The sequence below is a fragment of the Typopeltis vanoorti genome, chromosome 13 (assembly GCF_054136105.1).
Source record: "Typopeltis vanoorti isolate ZY-2024b chromosome 13, IOZ_Tvanoo_1.0, whole genome shotgun sequence".
Classification (NCBI taxonomy): Eukaryota; Metazoa; Arthropoda; class Arachnida; order Uropygi; family Thelyphonidae; genus Typopeltis; species Typopeltis vanoorti.
The window spans coordinates 7,848,975-7,869,903 of NC_143561.1; the positions used below are offsets into that span (position 1 = coordinate 7,848,975).

General features: G+C 36.3%; 1 protein-coding gene across 1 annotated transcript in view; it reads left to right on the top strand.

Annotated features, from left to right (window-relative positions):
• The window catches only part of LOC150099915 (protein C-mannosyl-transferase DPY19L1-like), a 331,158-nt gene that overhangs the window by 194,786 nt on the left and 115,443 nt on the right, over nucleotides 1-20,929 (top strand). The window contains exon 9 of the mRNA XM_090403079.1: nucleotides 14,916-14,988. Within this exon, the coding sequence (XP_090259205.1) occupies nucleotides 14,916-14,988 (73 nt within the window). The remainder of the gene's footprint in view (nucleotides 1-14,915; nucleotides 14,989-20,929) is intronic.

Here is a 20,929-nt window from a genome sequence, read left to right on the forward strand (position 1 = left end):
TTTTGTTTGACATTTCTGAATATCGCTTCTAAATTTGGGACAATGTCAGGGGTTATTGCAAAAAAAAAGAAAAGTAAATGCAGATAATCGTCAATTTCAAGACAGCTGGACGGTGGATTATTATTTTATTCTGAATAAAGGTTTGTCTGTATGTTTGGTGTGCAATGAATCCATATCCACCAACAAAGAATACGACTTGAAGAGAAACTTTACTTCGAGACATGCAGATCACCCAAAAATTGATGGACAACTACGAAAAGATGAAATACAGAAGTCGAAGAAGAACTTGGATACCCAGCAGCAAATGTTCGACAAGCAAAGAATGCAGCACCACAGCATTGTCAAAGCCAGCTTTGTGGTAAGCAAAAAAATCTCTAAGCATTCTAAGTCATTTGGTGAAGGAGAATTTATCAAAGAATATCTGCTGGATGTTGCAAGTATAATATGTCCTGAAAAGAAAAAAGACTTCGAGAATATTCATTTGTCGAGACGTACTGTTGTCTGACGGATAGAAATTATGGCTAATGATATCATAAAAAGTTTAAAAGAGAAGATTGGTAGATTGGAAGCATTTTCAATTGCTTTGGATGACAGCACCGATGCCTCCGATACAGCACAACTAGTAATATTTATTCGCGGAGTTGATGCAGATTTCAATATCACAGAAGAATTATCGGTGCTTCGGCCGTTAAAAGGAACACCTACCGGTGAAGATATATTTGAAACAGTCAACACAGTCTTCGAGAGATTTGGGCTTAAATGGAGTTCACTAACAAATTTTCACTGCATTATCCACCAACAAAATCTGTGTGCAAAATCGATTAAATTCACAAATGTTATGGAAGTTGTTGTAGCCAGTATTAACTTTATTAAGTCATGTGCACTTAATCACTGCCAATTTAAGGAGTATTTGACAGACCTATTTTCGGATTATGAAGATGTGTCTTATTATTGTGAAGTGAGGTGGTTGAGTAAAGGTAAAATGTTAAAACGATTTTATGATCTGAGACAAGACAGTGGCGATTTTATGGACATAAAAGGAAACACAATTAACCAAGTAAAAGATGATGAGTGGGTGTGTGATTTAGCATTCCTTGTAGATGTCACTGGATACCTAAATGAACTGAATCTTAAATTGTAAAAACAAGGACAATTGGTTCATGAACTGCATGAACATGTTAAACCTTTTTGTAATAAACTAAGATTGTTGGAAAGTCAGATAAGAGCTAAAAATTGTTATCATTTTCCTACTCTAGCAACTCATAAAAATATCCCTTATAATTGTTATAGAGATGAACTGAAGGCACTAATAGAGCAGTTTGATACAAGGTTTGCCGATTTCAAAAACAAACACTCCACATTCGCTATATTTGTTCGTGCGATGAATGCTGTTGGTTGATTGGTAGGGGCTCTGCTACTAATGGCTCAGTTAAATAAGTTTGAGCGCAGTTAGTAGTTGGAAGGGGGCCAATCATTCGATGCTGTTGGCACACTCTCCCTCAATGAGTCTTTGGACTCCCTGGAGGTGTCAAATAATAATAATAATGTGTCAGAAAACTTACAGATGTAACTTATTGAGCTTCAGGCGGATTTAGTGCTAAAATCACAATTTAAAACATTGCTTTGACGGATTTTTATAAATTTTATTTGGTGGAAGAAAAATATACAAATTTCCGTGCCTTTTCAAGAAAAATCATTTGTCATTTCAGCAGCACATGTATGTGTGTGAACGGTTTTTTTCAAGGATGAAATATGATAAATCAAAAATTCGGACAAGAATAATGGACGAAAACCTCGAAAATTCTATGCGATTATCCTTAAGCAATATTAACGTCAATATTGATAGTCTCTTAGTTGAAGTACAAGCCAATCTTCACATTAAATTGTTATGTCGTTCATTATATTATAAAATTTATGGAGAGCTTTATACCAAAGTATTATATTATAAATAAATGAAAAATATGAAGTAGCAACTTGTTTTAATTCATTTAATATTAATTTATTTTATTTAATAATATGGTCTGGCCCTTGACTCGGAGACAGAATGATAATTTGGCCCCCGAACTAGGAAAGGTTGCCCATGCCTGCTCTAAAGCATCAAAAAATTCCTCCACTTCTACCTTCTGTGGGACCATAGACACAAATAAGTCTCGTCATCCAGTTCCCCATTCTAATATTTGCCCACATCACTCTACTTGAGACTGCCTGCCATTCAAGAAGATTAGTCTCGTATTTAATGTTGAATACTATGGCTGCTTCTTCTTTTCCTTGATTGTCATTGCCTGAATATAACATTTTGTATTTATTGCTCAGAAAGATCTCACGAGTTTTTGTCTTTTTTGTTTCATCCCTATTATGTCAATCTGGTACTTATCCAATTCCTCAGCTAGCTCCATTTCTTTGCCATTCAGGCTTCTTCTTATGTTGTTCTTGTAGAAAGGCTTATATGTTGGCAACACATGACTATTAAACTATTTAAGGAATTTACAACGCATACTGGAATATCAATTAAAAGAAACTTTAATAAATACTTTCTATATTTCGGCAATGTCACATTGCCATCTTCATGGGCAATGTGACATTGCCGAACAATTGTGTACACAGGCACTACAAAAAGCAAATGAGGCAGAAGATAAGAAACTACTGTTATTCCTAAAGTCCTAATGGTTCCCCCTAGCGGGCTATATTGGGTTGTCTTGGCCATTGGACTGATGTTCTCATGATGTAAGTCTCCCAAATTTGGGGCAGTCTTATGCACCCAAATTTGTTGAGGTTTGGAACGTTTTTTAGAGCTGAGGCTGATTCTGTGAATAATCTTTCATACTTGCTGCGGTGTATTACTTTGGCTTTCTTCCAACGTATTCTGTGGCAGGTATCTAGAGCATGGTCTGCAAGCCCAGAGTGGCTATACTGGTGAAACCAGATGTAGTCTTTGCGTTCTGAAATCCTGATATTCGCTATCCTGCCTGTTTGGCCAAAGTAGGATAATTTACAGCTGCAAGGGACCTGGTATACCTCAGGTGGTTCTAGGGGAAGTGGTTGGTCTTTGGTAGAGCGGATAAGGGATGCCAACTTTTTATTATGGTCTGTAACAAGAAGTCAGGTCATATTTTTTTAAAGGATTTTGGTTATTTTTTCAGAGGTGCTCCGGATGTAAGGAATGGTGATAGATTTAGTGTAATCTTTATTGTGAAGGGCGGAGTGGGTTGTGGTTTACTGGTTTTAATATTTTTTGGATTTTTTGGGGGTGGGGTTGTAGCTATTGGCTAAGAAAGTATTAAGGATGTGGTTTAGTTCAGTGGTTAGGGCATTGTCATCTGAACAGATTAATTTTGCCCTGTTATATAGTGTTTTAATAACCCCATATTGTTGTTAGGTGGGGGGGGGGGGGATTGCTGATGAATGTATCTGCCTGTATGGGTGGGTTTTCTATTAACAGAGAAAACCAAGTCTCCATCAGGTTGGCGAGTAATTAGTGTCTAGGAATTTCTTTTTTAATTCCTTTAATTTCTTTTAATTAATATTCCAGTATGCGTTGTAAATTCCTTAAATAGTTTAATAGTTTTCTTATGTCGATAGCACCGAACTTGAACTCTGGTGATGTTGAGTTGGGGTGCATTTTAGGATTTGTTCCAGTAGCTGACTTTTGACTGTTTGCCCTGGTTCCCTGGCGAAAGTAATGGGGGAGGCCTTGTTTAACTGGGAGACTCCCCAGCCGGCATGAAATTCTGTCATATTGTATCATCATTTTATATTTTGGTTTAAGTCAAGAAGAATGCAATTTTCTCGGCTAAATCCCAAATTGCCAGCCCATCCTTGTTCATTCAGTATCCAGGTAGATACCTAACAGGGCGCACCATGAGAAGGTGAGGATTGGACATTAGGTCAGAAACTCTGGTCGGTTCTCCTCATTCCTTTAAAGGCTATGCAGGGTCCCCTCTCGATTATACAGCTTTGACTCTTAAGCACCCCTAAGAATGATTTGGTGTAGTATTGTCCTAATGGTATCTCCAAGTTGTAATGAAAAATTTGCACTTCAGAACTAATGCCTATCCTGTATGATATTTCGACTCTTTTATATTCACCTGGCATCTCTCCCATACTCTACACACATTTATACTCAGCTAGCATGTATTCCCTACTCCATGCACTATTATATGCAGCTGGCATCTATCCCAATACTTGATACTCATCAGAGCATTAGTGTGTCTGTAATTGAGGCCTGCTCAGTAAATTGTGCTACTCTTTGGTTTACCTTCCATTCTGTGTAACTGAGTAACCAGCTAGCTATCTCCTCTGGTTGATCATTGCATACTATAGTAAAAATCTGGGATGTTTTACACTGCTTGGCAAAAAGTCAATGGAATACTACATGGGCAAAGTGCAATGTGCCATGTAGCAAGTCGCATGTTTATAGCTGGTATAAATTGGAAGAATATGATGGTCCCAACTAAGTTCAGCTATGTCTGGGTGAAATGACTGCTTGAAGGGAACTGACAAAGTTTGAAAGAGGTTTTGTGATAGGATGCAATGTTGCAGGCTGATCTGTTTGGCAACAGATCAGCAATTTTTTGACCTGGGATGTCCCAATTTGACAAATTGGGACATCCCAGGTCAACCAACAGTGATACCATACTAAGATTGAAGTGTTGAGTTAACTGCAAGTGCTACCACCCACCACACTCACTGAAACATGACCATAGGTTGCTGCGAAGGATAATATTTAAAAAATGCCATTTGTCGGCTGACACATTAAATGGAGTTCTGGGCATTGACGGGAACACAAGTCTGCACACAAAAACATTCAGAACCAAGGTTCACAACATGGGGAGGACCACAATATGCATCCCCCATATTACCTGAATCAACATGCAGTGTCATCTTCAGTGGTGCAAAGATTGTGCAAAGTAGGACATGGAAGCTTGGAAAGCTGTGTTATGGAGTGACAATCATGTTACACCAAGCAGATGGACAGGTGTGGCTGATGCCCTGTGAACATCTCTTACCACAGCGCATAATCCCAACTATTAAATTTGGAGGTGCAATTGTGATGGTATGTACTGTTTTTCCTGCTGTGACTTCAGACCTCTATTTGTGGTGCCAAGAACATTGAACTCCCAGAGGTATCTGAACATTCTGGAAAATGCAATGCTTCCTACTCTGTGACATTTCTATGGAAATGACCGTTGTCTCTTTCAGCAAGACAATCCACTGAGTCATAAGGCTGCTGCTGTAACTGTGTAGTTTGTTGACATGAAGTTGCCACACTTGACTGACTTCTACTCTGTGGAGGTCTGTCAAGTGATCTCAACCCTATTGAACATCTGTAGGATGAACTGGAGCGTCGAATGAGGTCAAGAGACGTATACCCCACAACAGTCCATTACTTTATGACATGCCTACAGTAAGAATTGTCCAAAATCCCCATTGATTACTGTTGTACACTTATGGAAAGCATGCCCTGTAGGATTGCTGTAGTCATTTGACTAAAAGGAGATCTTACATCTTATTTTAAGGTCAGTGTCATGACTGTTTGTTCCTCTCACTATGGTGTCTATTGACTTTAGTCCCCTCCAAAATTCAGTCTTGTCGCTTCTATTTAGTCACTTTCAAAACTTAGAAGATAATTAAAATTACCTTCAGTAATACACAAATTACCAAACAGTATCAGATCTTACTTCATGAAGTGACATTTATCTTTCCTGGTATAAACACATTGCATTGATATCTTCATCAGATTAAAAAACTAGCCTTCCTTTTCCACTCAAGTTGCTGCTTTTTGCTAAATAAGCCACTAATCCTGTACAAATCTTAATTCTGCCCAACCTCAGAATACTATTCATGTTTTTGGAGATGAAACACCCCAAATACATGAATATTATTCAAAAAAAAAAAAAAATCTTGATGCTGTCTGGAGCAAGGTAGATGATTTCTCTCCATCTCTCTCACACACACACACACAAACTCACTTTAACCATAATTTCACAGATGGTCTGTTTAAGCCCTGTTTTTTTTATGCAAGCAGCTCCATGGGCTGTGCTCTGCCTAACTTGCTTTCATCATTTTTCATTTTGCAATGGACAATTTAAAACATGAGCAATTGGTGCCTAAAATGCTAATATCATATGACAGTACACACATTCCCTGAACCTGCTTCTTCTCCTCCTCTTTCATTTCTTCTTTTCTTCCTCTCTGGACTAGTCTTCCTCACAGAGTATTCTCCAACTGCTGCAACTCCTTTTCAAGAAAAATACTAATAATTCTTTCTTTCCCAATCCTTGTCTACATCCTACACAAGATTAATTTGCTGTTGGGTCTCGTGTGGAATTGATTAAAAAAAAAAAAGTCCAATTTGATTTTGCTTCTCTGTAGATAATAGTGTGATTTTATTTTTTTAACTGTGTACAGATTTTTCTGTAATACTTCTATGTTCTGAGCAGTAAGTTTTCCTTTATCTTCGTTTGATTCCACAAGTCTGATGTGAGAAGTCATTATTAATGCTCTGATTTTTTTTGTGGCATTTTTGATTTAATGCATCTATAATAGCAATTTCTTTTCTTCCTGATTTTTCTGTGTTTTTAAGTCTAGGCTGTTTTTTGTAATGAATTTTTTTTAAACACATTTTGTATTTTGGAATCCTAATTTTGAGGCAGTCTTAGAGATAGTTTTCTGTTTGTTTTCTCTTGAATGTAAGTTTTACTTTTTCCTGATAAAAGTTTATGTTCAGAATTCATATTTATTTTCTGTAAAGTTTTTACATTTTAGAATGATGTTTTTCGTTTTCTGTTATGATATAATTGCTGCAGTCTTTACTTTTGCTATCAGTTGAGGTCTATTATTATTATTATTATTCAGGCCTCCATGGAGTCAAAAGACTCATCGCAGGAGGTCCTTCCTAGGGAACACAAAGTCTATCAAGACTCATCGCAGGAGGTCCTTCCTAGGGAACACAAAGTCTATTAAGACTCATTGTGGGAGGTCCCTCCCAGGAAACACAAAGTCTATCAAACCACTCCTTAAACTCATTGACCGTTCTTGCTCTCACCACTCCATCAGGCAATGCATTCCATGGTTCAACCACCCTCCATTCAAAGAAACCACTCCTCACCCTCTTGCTCACAGTTTTCTTTCATAACTTCCAGGGATGGCCCCTTGTCATCACTTCTTCCCACTGTTCCACCAAGTGAAAGAACTCCCCAGTGTTAACCCTATAACCACCTCTCAACAGTTTAAAAGTCTCAATCATATCACCTCTCCTTCTGTTCACCAAACTCTGCAGTCCACATTTGCTCAGCCGATCCTCATAACTAACATTGTACAGTCCTGAAACCATCTTTGTTATCTGCCTTTGTACCCTTTCCACAGTTCTCAGATTTGTTCCTCTTCTCTGGGGACCAAATCTGAGAACAATAGTCTAAGTGTGGTCTGATCAGGGTCTTATACCACAGAATGATAACTCTTTTATCTCTGTAGGTCAGCATCCTTCTCATTATTGCAGCAATCCTCTGTGTTACCTTCACCACCTTTGCAATATGTCCCCTGAATTTCAGGTTTCTATCAATCGTCAACTCCATATGTCGTATCTCCCCTACTTTCTCCAGTATAGCTCCTCCAATAGAGTATGACTGTCTCTTTGTAAGAAACAGACATTGGTAATCATGATTACTGTTGTCATACAAAATTAAATTCACAGATTCTACTGCTTTTGTTTTTTAATCAGTGTCAGATTTCCTCATCACCTCCATGTCTTTAAAATACTTTCCTTTCCTAATATGCATTTTCTATTTGTACTGCAGTTGCTATTTATACATTTTAGTGAAATTCATGTTCATTGTCTCCACAAAAGACAATCCCTAGTTCATTAACTTTGATTATCTTAAAAGAACAGTTTTCTGTCATTTTTAATATTAGTAAAATTAACATTAATGCTATTGGGATAATTTTTGTTATTAAATTTAATAGATGCCTTTTTTTTTTTTTTTTTTTACTAAGATTGCCGTTCCATCTCTATGCATTCTATCTCTTACTATTGCACAGAATTCTCCATGGAAGCCATAGCTTCATTGAAGGAGACCAACAACATCCACTTAATACTATTGCACCTCTCCTTGAATGCATTGATCAATAAAGCACTCACAACAGACTGTATCAAGCCATTCCCATTCATTTTCCACTCTGCAAGTGAAAAATCTAGCCCTCATGCCCTTGCAAACTACACTGTTACTAAATTACCAGGCACAACCCTGTGTTTTTCCACAGCAGCCAACTGCTGAAATATTTCCTGTACATCGGCTTATAAAACCCTTTTCGTAACTTAAGTTCTTCTATCACCCACCCCTGCTTTCTGCCTGTCAGCCAGCTTTGCAACCCACAAACCTAAATCTATAAGGAGAATTACTCAGACCACTTACCATCTTGGTCACTTTTCTCCGAATCATCTCCACCAATTCCACATTCTCAAGAAATCCAGGTGACCACACTCAAGCATTTATTGTGCCATATCAAGGCACAATAAATTTTCTTAAACTTTCTTATCTTTGCTTTAGTGCATTCTTCAATAACCAAGTAATTCTATGAACTGCCACTTTTGCAGTATACCCTCCAAATTTCAACTCCTTATCCTCCTGCCCAAATCCTGAACTACAGGTTAATTTGTGTCGTACATAGCTTGTAAATGTTTCATCCCAAAATGTATAACTTTATGCTTTCCAACATTAAACTGACATCCATTATCTTTTGCACATACTGTCTGTCTATTTAAATCACCTACAAGCTCTCTACATTGTTTTGATTAACTATTGTCCTCCCCCAATTTTTCATCATCAGCAAACAATTGAATATTTCCTTTCACATCATTTTCTATATCATTTACATATAAAATTAAACAGCAGCGGTCAAAGCACAGAGCTTTATGGCACATTACTAGTCACTTGCTTTCTCCTGGATTCTACTCCTCTATATACTACTCTTTGGTATCTGTCCATTAGCTACTCTCATATCCATATCACCAGCTACTCGTTCATCACCATTTGCTTCAATTTGCATAACAGAGTTCCATGTGGTGGTATCCTATTAAACAGGCTTCTGTAAAATCCACCAGTATCATCCAGCTCAGCCACTACTCTCTTATAAAAAGTTGATGAGCTAAAGGCATGACTTACTTTCAAAAACACAACACTTCATAAACATCATCAAAGACATTACATTAGAAAAAGATGATTTATTAGTCAGTTTTGACGTCTCTGCCCTCTTTATGAATGTCCCAATCAATGACACAATCCTCCTACAGAAAAAATTCTCTCCAGATATCATGGTGCTCTTTGCGCATGTATTACGGTCTAAGGTTATTTTGTATGGCAAATTGCCTTCTACTTACAAAAAGAAGGCACAGCCATGGGCTTGCCATTATCCCCCCTCCCTATTGCTAACTTTTACATGGAACATTTTGAGCAACTTGGCCTAGATTCCTCCCCTCTAAAACCCAAAGTCTGGCTTAGATACGTTGACAATGTTTTTGCGATTTGGTCCCATGGACACCAGACATTAGACACATTCCTTAGCCACCTAAACAAACAACACAAATGCATACAGTTCACAATTGAAATTGAAAAACAACACACACTTCCGTTTCTAGATACACTTGTCACACGTCTTCCTTCTGGCAATCTTTCCTTCACTGTTTACCGAAAACCGACACATACGGGACAATATATACACATAAACTCCTACCACTACCCAACACAAAAACTAGGTGGCATCAACATGCTAAAAAACAGAGCTCAGACAATCTGTTCCAGTGAACAGGCACTGAAAGACGAATTTAAAATTATCAGTAATAACTTACAAAAAAACAGATACAGCCAAAACACTATTAACAAAATTCTCTACAAAACCACAATAAAAAACAAAGACAAACCAGACTACAGTAAAACTATAACCATTCCCTACATTAAAGGAATATCAGACAAAATAAACAGAGTACTACAAAAGCACAACCTCAAAGCCACCTTTAAACCTCCTGCAAAATTAAAACGCTTACTCAACTCATCTAAAGACCCACTCCCTCCACTAGCCCACCCTGGAGTATACCGGATTTATTGTACTTGCAACATACCATATATAGCAGAAACAAGACACACAATTCCTATTAGACAAAAGGAACATAAACGACACATTAAATATAATAATTATGGTGAAGTTGGCCTTTCTGATCATGCCCTGAATACCTTATACAGAATTGACTGGAAAACCACTAGCTGTCTACATCACATGGTATGAATGGAAATTCAAGGAAGCCTGTGAGATTATTATCAACCACCCCAATCTGAACAATAATGATGGTCTAAAAATTCCAAACATATGGAAGGTATATATTCGATCCATGGAACCTTCCTCACTAAGAACAACTATAAACATGACTGTAGAAAATCCAGTATTGTAAATCAAAAATAAGAATTGTAATACTAATAATAGGACACCAATTGTTTCTGAAAGAAAACCATCTGAAAGAATGTTTATTCCTTCATCGTAAAATAGAATTTAGCTTGATGTAATTTATAATAATTTTTTTTTCCCACCACAGGTCATGCCAGCAGAATAACATGTGATCAAATCATTGTTTCTCTAGCTTGCAGTTAATGATGTAACTCAGCTTGTCCTGTATATTTATGTACGTTCCAGATGATGATCTTGATGTCAAGATCGAAACGTTGGGATAATAAAAAAGTTTTTAACATGGTTGTAAATTCCATAAAATTTTTAAAATGAATGCTGATCACCGTGTAACCCTAAAAGAAAGGTTTTTTTACATTTGTTTCATTACAAGCCGAGTTATAGTGCCAAGATTGACAGTGTGTGTTTTGATGAACTGTCGATCGTCATTATATTAATGCCGTGCGTGACGGATTCTCGCTATCAATCACTTTAAAACTTTGAGGTAAAACTCACCATTGACTGTTTGGCCAGGCAGAATGAATTCTTTGTGGATAATGCCCTAGGAATCATAGAAACAAATCAGCATTGTCTTTACTCTTGACTTCTCCAAGCGACTTTTTTTTTGGATACCCCTCTTCTGGCGCTTTGTTTTGGGCTCATATTCAAAACACTACGTTTTGCACCAGTAACAATTGTTTCAAGGAAGTTTCAGTTCCTTATGAGCAGTTTTAATGAGGTCCTTGCAGTGTTCAATTCGATACAGTTTTTGGTTGTCGTCCACTTGTGTGGAACAAATCGCAAATTCAGTTTACAAGGGCCCAAACTCTTGGTCAAAATGTTGTGCACAGTTGATTTTGGAATTCCCAATTCATCTTCAATCAATCTCACAGACGATTTCGGGTTTTCTTTGATGAAATCACGCACTTTTTGGATGTTAACTTTGCTCAGTCCAGTTTTTGGATGGGCCGGCTTTTTGTCGTCCTCAAGCATCTCGACCACTTTGAAATCGCTTAAACCACTCATAATCTTGAGTACAGGATAAGTATTCATCACTGTATGCTTTTTGAATTTGATGCATTTCGGTAAAACCTTTAAAAGTTTAACACAAAAGTCAATCGCTGCTCTTTTTGAAACTCGTTTTCTGACCATTCATCAAAACACACTCACTTTTGGTACTATAACTTGGCTTCTAATGAAGCAAATGTCATAAGCAGTTGACACAACACTAACAAAAAGATACAACAGGTTGCGCCACTAGTTTCTTCTGTTTTTGAAAAATTTGGTTTATTTTTTGGACAGAGGGTGTGCAATGGAATAACCTTGCAATGTGAATATTATAAAATTATTAACAGAAGTAACTGTGTTATTGCTTGGAAATTACTGCAAGATTGGTGCAAGTCTCATGAATAGGCTTTTCTCAGATAATTTAGGAAACTTCAAAAACCACATGACCTGCATAGCAGTCACATGCATGATGCCACATCTGTTGATTTCAGCCATGCAACACACCAAGTAGATGACAACATTTTGCACATAAGAAAACAATTTCCAAGAGAAAAAAAAAAGCAAAACATCGCACAATGTATAATATAAATCAGTTAAGAAAAAAACATCCAAGAAAATAAATACAAGTTATATAATACAAAGCAGTAGAGACAAACATACCTTAATGTGCATAAACAAATTTTTTCCTGTAAATTTCATGTAGTTTTATAGAAGAAAAGCATGCATTATAGCAGTTTCTTTTGAAATATGTTTTTTGTTAATGGAAGTTTTTTCACTTGGCTATGCTACCATTTATATATTTGGTTTAATCCTTTATCCAAGCGTAAGCAAACAAAGTTTGCACCTGAAGTATTTTCAGAACTGGGGCAACTCGTGGTAAAGGTTTTATAAGTTCTAATCACTTACCTTAGTTTCTCCCATAATGCAAAGCACATCTCCTTGGACATGTATAATGCTATGCATTAAGGAAAGGGCCACTATCCAGACCGGTTTTGACCTTTATTGAGGTCTCTAAACCAAATATATAATTGGTAGCATAGCCAAATGAAAAAACTTCCATCAGCTTATCTCTAATCCGGAGAATTTTAATAATAAGATGTGACACCCTTTTGGCAACTATTATAGGTAAATATGACTTCTCCATTACTTCCACCTTATTATCACCACCTCTGGGTCTAGCTCCCAATGATTTGACCTCAATAAAGATCGAAAGCGGTCTGGGTAGTTGCCCTTCCCACCTACCACGAGTTGCCCCAGTCCTGAAAATACTTCAGGCGTAAACTTTGTTTGCTTACACTTCGATAAATGATTAAACCAAATATATAATGTTTTGTTTTGTCTTCTGCCCAAGCAATGAATGGATGCGTTATTCCTTATCTCTAGCTAATTTTCCTCTCCCCCAATCCAAATAGCTACTATTCAGAGAAGTCATGAATTGATATAAAGAGGAAAATTTGCATTTGCCATCCTGTGCATGGTGTTCACATGATGTTCTATGTGAAACAACTCTGTAGAATTAAATTTTTTGATATGAAACATCTTTACATGCACCTTCTCTCCTAATTTTTGGCTCTTCTTGTGTGGGACACTAGTTCATGGTGGAGGGACCACCCAGTGGTGGTACTGGCCTTATTGCTTTTCTTCCTTCTGCTGTCCTGAGTCTTTTTTTCTACTATCCTTTCTTCCAAACCACCATCACTGGGATCCTATGCCCTGCCAATGTGTTTGCCATGCAGTATGACCCGTGGACATCCAGAAAGGAGCTCTTGCACTACTTTGGCCTCTGTTTGGCAAGATTAGTTGCAGATGGCATGGCCAGGATCAGTCAGCTATTGGGCTTCCCTCAAGAGTCAGTGGTGTTGCAGTAAGTCTCCTACACCATGGTTCAAAGACAGGCGCAAGGCTTGCTGTGGTGCTGGTATAATGCCTGAAGTTACCTCTGCGTTCCATTCCCATGCTCATTCAGTTAGTGGCAACCATGTGTGGCTCTGCGGTTAGTGGGAAGCTGTGGTGCCAAACAAAAAATCTGTTGAGCATGAAGTCTTCATCTTGAAATGTTTCAGGGATAATAAGGTCCCATCCAAGTGCAAATATTGTAAATACATCATTTGATAATAGGAGTAAGAAACAAAAGACATAATACCAGTATAAATGTACCAGTTTTTCTCATCATCCATGCAACAGGTGAAAAGCTAATAGGGAAAATGTCATCCTTCTTTATTTAAATGGTTTAATAGGACTGGCAAGTACTTCCAAAACAGTTAAGAAACTACATTCTGGTGTTTGTTTTATGTGATGTTCCATGTTTATGTTGATGGTGCCATCCTTTGTGAGGATTGAGTTGAAGTACTTACAGCTATCAACCTTCTTGAGTCAACCATCTTGAAGGTATATAATGTTATTGATAGGGCCATTCAAAAAATCGTGGTACATGTACTCAGTCTTCTGTCTGCTAATACGTAAGCCATTAATTTTCAGTACTGTCCTCTAGTTATCTATCATGAGGACAATGTTGTCAGCATATGAAATATCTCATGGGACAGATTGTTGAATGTCTATTGTTAGATAGTCCATGACCAAGTTAAACAGAAGTGGGCTAACTGCCAATCTTTGATGTACTCCCACCTTGATTTGTCATTCTTTGCAGGTTCCTGTTGGAACTAGCAAAGAATGCTATTGAAAAAAAAAAAAAAAAAAAAAAAAAAAAAAAAATAAATAAATATATATATATATATATATATATATATATAAAAACTAGCTTACATTATATTGATGACATTTTCATTATTTGGTCAAAAACAACAGAAGAGTTAAAGCAATTTAAAGATTATCTTGAACAGCTTGTACCCACACAATAAAATTCATTCTGGAACTGGAAGATCACACAAAGTTACTTTTCCTTGACATCCTTCTAGAAGTATCTTTGTAAGACAAAGAGTTCTCCATTCAGTATATAGAAAGCCAACAACAACTGGAAAATTCTTCCATGCTGCTTCACATCACCATCCATTACAAAAGATAGGCATGATAAAAATATTACAAGACAAAGTCTACATTTCCAGTACATCATGGGGGGGGGGGAATGAAGCACTTCATTACCTTAGGCATATATCCTCTCTTAATGTGTATGAACTGAAGACAATTAACAAAATTTTTGACATGCATTTAAGAAACCTCAAAGTACTATTTGAGAATTTTATTTATAAACAAATTTGTTTACAAATAGTGCTTTTATGAATTTATATGTACAAATTTATTAAATCTTCTGTTTTCCACAAGATTTATTAAATCTTGTGGAAAATTCTAAATTTTTTAACTGAAAAACTTTGTTTTTTAATTTTATCAAAAACACTAATAAATTTTTCATAATTAATGCTTAAAAGTACTGTTAATACCACACACAGTATTCTGCAGATTTTTTCTGAAAAATAAGTCTAGAAATTTTTAACAGAAAACTTTATATTTTAATTATTCAGGAATTACAGAAATAGCACTGCATATACCATTCTTATTGGTCTTTGTTCAAGTGCTTTCATGTTATGTTGGCAGGTGAGTGCATTTTCTAGGTTTTTTTTTTTTTTTTTTGTTAAGATGACTACATTTATATAAATAAGAAGTTCTTGAACTATGTACCACAGAACTCTAAGACCCTCAAATGGGAATAGGAATATCATTAATTTTGTAAAAGTTTCCAAGGAGGATTTTTGATCAGAAGATTTTTGCTGAAAAACTGTTGTCAAGCTAATAGCATTTGTGTTTTTCTGAATTAAAGTTTAAATTTTATGAGATAACTGGTTTAACCACCCTATGAAATAATGTTTTGTTAAACAATTGGCACCATTTTTTCAGCATTGGATTATCTCTCAGACTGTGACTGTAAAGTTCATTTTCCTCTGAGGGTCTGGGTTTCCTCTCACAAACATAAATTTGACCTTGATCACATGTGCATAACTAAAATGGTTTAGTTATGCACCCTAAGATGGCCATGTCTCATGGTGGAAGGCAATAATAATAATAATTGAAAAAAATTTTTTTCTTCACATCAGTCACCTACATGCCAGATATACATTTTGAGAAATTTTTAAATAAGTACACCTATAAAGATAGGTATACTTATTAGGTACACCTATTTTTATTTTATTTATTTAATTTTTAATATCCACTTAGCACACAAGAGGTCTCAAGACCTATAACAGAAAGGAATCTGTCTGTTAATGTCTTTCTTGAAGAGTTGTGTTTTGTTGAGAAAGATGGTAGAGGAAAGTTAGGTAATGGTGATGGCCAGTTCAGTGATGCAGCATCCATGGAAATATCTATAGAAAAGGCATAATGCTGAAAAACGTTGTCTATGAGAAAGCAATTTGAAGAGGTCATTGATAGAAAGGCTATCTATTAAGCAAATAGTTCTCTTCTAAATACAATCAAGCATTCTGGAGTAGGTTTTCAGTGTGCTTCCTCAGATGTGAGAACAGTATTCTAACGTTGGACAGATTTGGGATTTATAAAGTGTTAGGAGTTGAGCAGAAAAGAAATAATGTTTAGGATGAAGGAGAATACCAAGTTTTTTTTTTTTTTTTTTTTTTTTTTTTTTTTTTTTTTTTGAGGAAGGAAGATGAAAAGGCAGTGGAAATGATGTCTTCATGCCAAGATATATTAGATGTGAAGTCAAGCTAAGAAAAGAAAACTGCTCTTCATTGGCAAGCCAAATGTTAACAAAACTGAAGTGTGTGGTATGCTTTTTTCTGGTAAATAAGGCAGCATCGTTTTGTTAGCATTGAAATTTATTAAATTAGTATTAACTGGTTATTAGTGCCCTTGGAAAATTTGTAATTAAGTGCTTTTTTTTAATGTGGCATTTTTGATAAAATGTAGAAATTTTTTTTAATGAAGTTACTGATTACTGTATTCCTGACCCTGCCCTCACACAGCATCTGTTTGCTATAGTCTCTTGTCTTTCATGTGTGGGATAAATATTAAAAAGTGATAAAAACTTTCTTCAACTATCCCTGATTAAGAATATTTTAATAATAAAGTGATACACCTTTTGACTACTTATCTATTGAAAATATGTGGCCTGTGCATTAATTCAACCTTGTTATCTTACTAGCTCTGACTCCTACTGAAGAGACCACAAAGATTGAAACTGGTCTGGGTAGTGACCTTTCCTTTAATGCATAGCAACATACATATCTGAAAGGAAAATTGCTTTGCAATATGGGATGCTGAGGCAGTTAATGCGAAGTCAACAGCCTCTATATCCAAGTAGTCGTGAAGAAGTTTCACATGCAAAATTTGTTTGCTTACACTTGATAAAGAATTAAATAAGAATATAACTTCTTGTCAGTTATAATTTAATTGGTAAACTGTTCTGTCACTGATGCCTTTCTGACACTTGTGCTCTTTTCAACTGCTGTAATGCTGCAGCTTTCCTACACTATTGCATTAAAAGTTAGCCATAATGATCTTAAAGCCTTGATGAATTAAAAAAAGTGTTTCACAGAGATGCTCTTCCATGTAATTCAATCAGTCTTGCAGTTGCCCCATGAACAGTTCATTCTACATGCAAAAAAAACTTCTTACAGGTATTCATTTGGAATAAATCTCTTGATTAAGCAGGCCAGTGAAATACTGTATGGTAATGTTACCTTCATGCTTCCAGAATCATTTTTGAATAATTTGCTTGTGAAATTGTGCATTACTCTACTGATATAACAGTTTCCTGATACACAAAGTATGTTGCAACCAACTGCATGATCAGCAACAGTGTTCATGGACTGTGACATTTAGAGGTTAATAAAATATCCGCTGGTATCAGGTATCTGATGCTGCAAAGAAAACACTCCCTATATCATGATATTAACAGTAATATTACATATCATGATAAGTTCTTGTTTTATTCTGGTTCTGCTGTCAACATGAAATAGCTAAAACCAGATTCTTGGGATTATATGTCTATATTCTAGTCCCCTGGCATCCAGAAGTGCATTCAGTTGCTGCATTTCTGTTCTATTTCTTGTAGCTAAAATCTATAAGGAGCAGATAAAGGAAAAGCTGTAGTAGTTGTGGACACTATGGAGTACAGCAGAAAAAATATCCTTTCTATTACAAGATCAAGCTACTTACCATGAGATTACTCAGAATGTTACCAGTAGCTAAATCAACAAGCTGACCTCTCTCATTATATGGTGATCAACTGGGACAAAGACACCATAAAAAAAATGAAGATACATTTTGGAAGAGCCCTCTGTTTCTATGACCTACCAAAAATCCACAAAGAGAGAGTTCCATTCAGACCCACAGACGATTGCACAGTCACTCCCACCTATTGCCCAGCCAAATTCTTAGTGTCTTTTAAGCACTCATATAGGCTATGCACAAGCCTATGTGAAAAACTAATCAGAATTCCTGACAAACCCATCCCTATGGCCTATGGATATCATTGTCAATTTTGACAACAATTCTTTATTTATTAGTGTACTTCTTGCTGACACACTCCAGTTGTTATCAGAATTCTCTCCCAGACATAATTGAAAATTGAACTGCTTGACTTTTTTTGCACTTGGGCTACTTCATTTGTAGAAACCAGCACTACAAACATATCGAAGGAACCATGATGGGAAGTCCCTTGTCTCCTGCACTAGCCAATTTCTACTCAGAACACTTTGAATACTTACTATTCTCCTCAGTACAGACTCAACTTTCCTTTTGAATATATGTTTGTCATCTTCCCAGAGTCAGAAACATCTATTCTGACCTTCCTAACCAAAATTAACCACCTACATTCATGCATTAATACATAATGGAAAAAGAAAAGGGTGGAAAATTATCCTTCCTGAACATTCTCCTTTCCTTCACCACCATCTGGAATACTCATGCCATTGTTCACCATAAACCTGCCTTCACAGGCTGCCCATGCAAAGGTAGCTTTATTCATCAGATTTCTGATACTAGTGGATATTTTATTAACCTCTGAATGTCACAGTCCATGAACATTCAGCCCATGCTCAAAAAGGCTTCATCAAATCTTTGCTCAATAGAGCTCATGTTATGCACTCCAGTCCCACAGATCTTCAACCAGAACTGGACACCATCCAAAGCATCATACTACAGAATGTTTTCACCTCAAGGAAGTTTAAATGCATCCTGGTCACTTACAGGCCTATCCCTAAGAACCCTAAATTTGTATGGTGGATTCCAATGCCATACATTGCATCATCTCGGAGGTGATTGCAAAAATCCTGAAAAGATACAATTTCGTCCCTACATTTTTTACTATCAACAAAATCTCCTCCTGGTTACTATCCACTAAAGATAAAATATCCACCTTCCTCCAGTTTATTTTATTTATTCTTATGGAAAAAGAAGCTATTGGGCAATGTCCAGACCAGAAAGCCAATTCAGGGCCTGATCTGTCACCTCATGGATGTCCTGGAGGTAACCACCATGAAATTGGCACCTTGGGTAGTCATGGTGACCCAGCCACCACCAGTAGTATCACCCTTGTGGTGCATTGCTGGTGTTTCAGGCACAAGAAGTCCCAGAGATGTAACACTGGTAACATGAAGCTAATGTCTCAAACCAGGAGTCCAAAGGTACCAAACCTCCTGGACCACCTGCAGCAAACATGATAAAAACTTCCTCCAATAAACAGCAGTGAGCTATAGATTCAATTTGATTGCTTCTGCTTATACTCGAGACAAACAGGACGTTTGGTCAAAAAATGACTACAGTAACATCAGTTGTATATCAGCCACAATAAACATGAAAATATCTGGCCTGATCTTTTCAGGTTTATGGAGTGGACACTAACCACAATATCCTCTGGTCCAGTACCCTCCTCTTATATCAGTGCCAGTTTAAGTTTGAGCAGTCGTTTAAAGAGTGCTGAAGTGCTTATATACTACTCAAACTTAAATCAGAATCACTGTCTATCCATTGCCAAGATTTTAGAGAGTGTCTCATTTTCACAAATGGCAAGCATCAGTGCCATTTTATGTCATTGTCATTCAAAGGATTTTATCTAATTTTGTTATTTTCTTGTATTTCAAAGTTAATTTATTTTAATTACAGTTTTAATTGTAATCTCATTTTATTTTGTAACCACCCATATGGTGGAACTCTGACCAGTGGCTCAACTCAGCATTATTATTCTTGGGAATACATGTTTCTAATAATCTGCATAGCAGTTAGACCACTGGTTTCTACTTGTGGTACATTAGTAAATAAAAGTGTAATATCAAATGAGATACTTTAATTTAGCAGATACTTTAGTTTTTTCTGTAGTTCAAACATTTCTTTTTTGTTCAGTGAAGCTGGATATTTTCCATGTCAAAACCACATGATCACTCTCACTAACTGATGGCATCATAGCAAACTTGTTTGTTATCATCATATGATATTTTATTATTCAAGCCAACAGTTGTGTATCTTATATGAAGTTCCCCCCCCCCATGGAACTTGTTTTTCATCCTGCAGAGCAGTCAGAAAGCATATAATCACTCTTCTCCACACACACACAGTTTATAAACTTAATACACGGACCTTCATAACCTTCATTGCTGTAAATCCAGAGCAACCATCATTTGTGACCCACATATTGTTGTTTTAACCATATGTGAAGTTAGCAGCTCAAGGAATTTTTTATTCACATTTGTTGTTTCTTGCTTCCAGTTAGTGCTTCTAGAGCTAGTCACCTATTATTATCACCCCCATGTCTCTTCACTCTCATTTACCTGAACATTTCAGAACCATCTCCTTTCCTTACCTCAGTGTTTCTCAAACTTCAGATTTCCGCATACCCCCTTCTTAAATTTTCATTATTACCAAGTACCCTCTAATTAATTAATTAAAAAACAAATTCATTAATTAATTAAAAATTAATTAAAATTAAATATTTTATTTGAATTTATATGTTCATGTAAACTAAAAATATGATTTATTTTTAAATTTTGGTTCTCTAGAGATGTCAGACGACACACTCTTATCAATTTCATTTGACCCAGATGCAATATCAACGTTGTTGCTTACAGCTACTTGTATTTGCTATATTGCTCTCTTTTTGAGGGTTTTTATAAATCCAATCTTCAACCAATGATCCGTACGTAAGAATTTGAAAGCTTAAAAAAAGATACTATATTTACTCGAATATAACTCTAACTTTTTTCCCAAAATTAAAGCTAAAAAATCGTATTGCGAGATACGTGCGGCAATTTTCGGAAACTAAAGTTTTCAGAAAAAAACTGAAAATGGTGCGACTTGCCAAGAAGCCCCTACTCGCTATCACTAATTTTGGCATCGAGAACAGTTTTGTGTGCATCATCAAAGTCATCTACCCAAATAGTATCATCTTTCCCATTATTGCAAGCAAAATTTACCAGTAATTTACAAGACTTGAGATACGTAGAGCAGCGAAGAACTGCATATGATTGGTGCAGTATTAACAAAAGATCTCGCGAACCAAAGCCAAATTAGCATTTCAACAGTTGAGTTG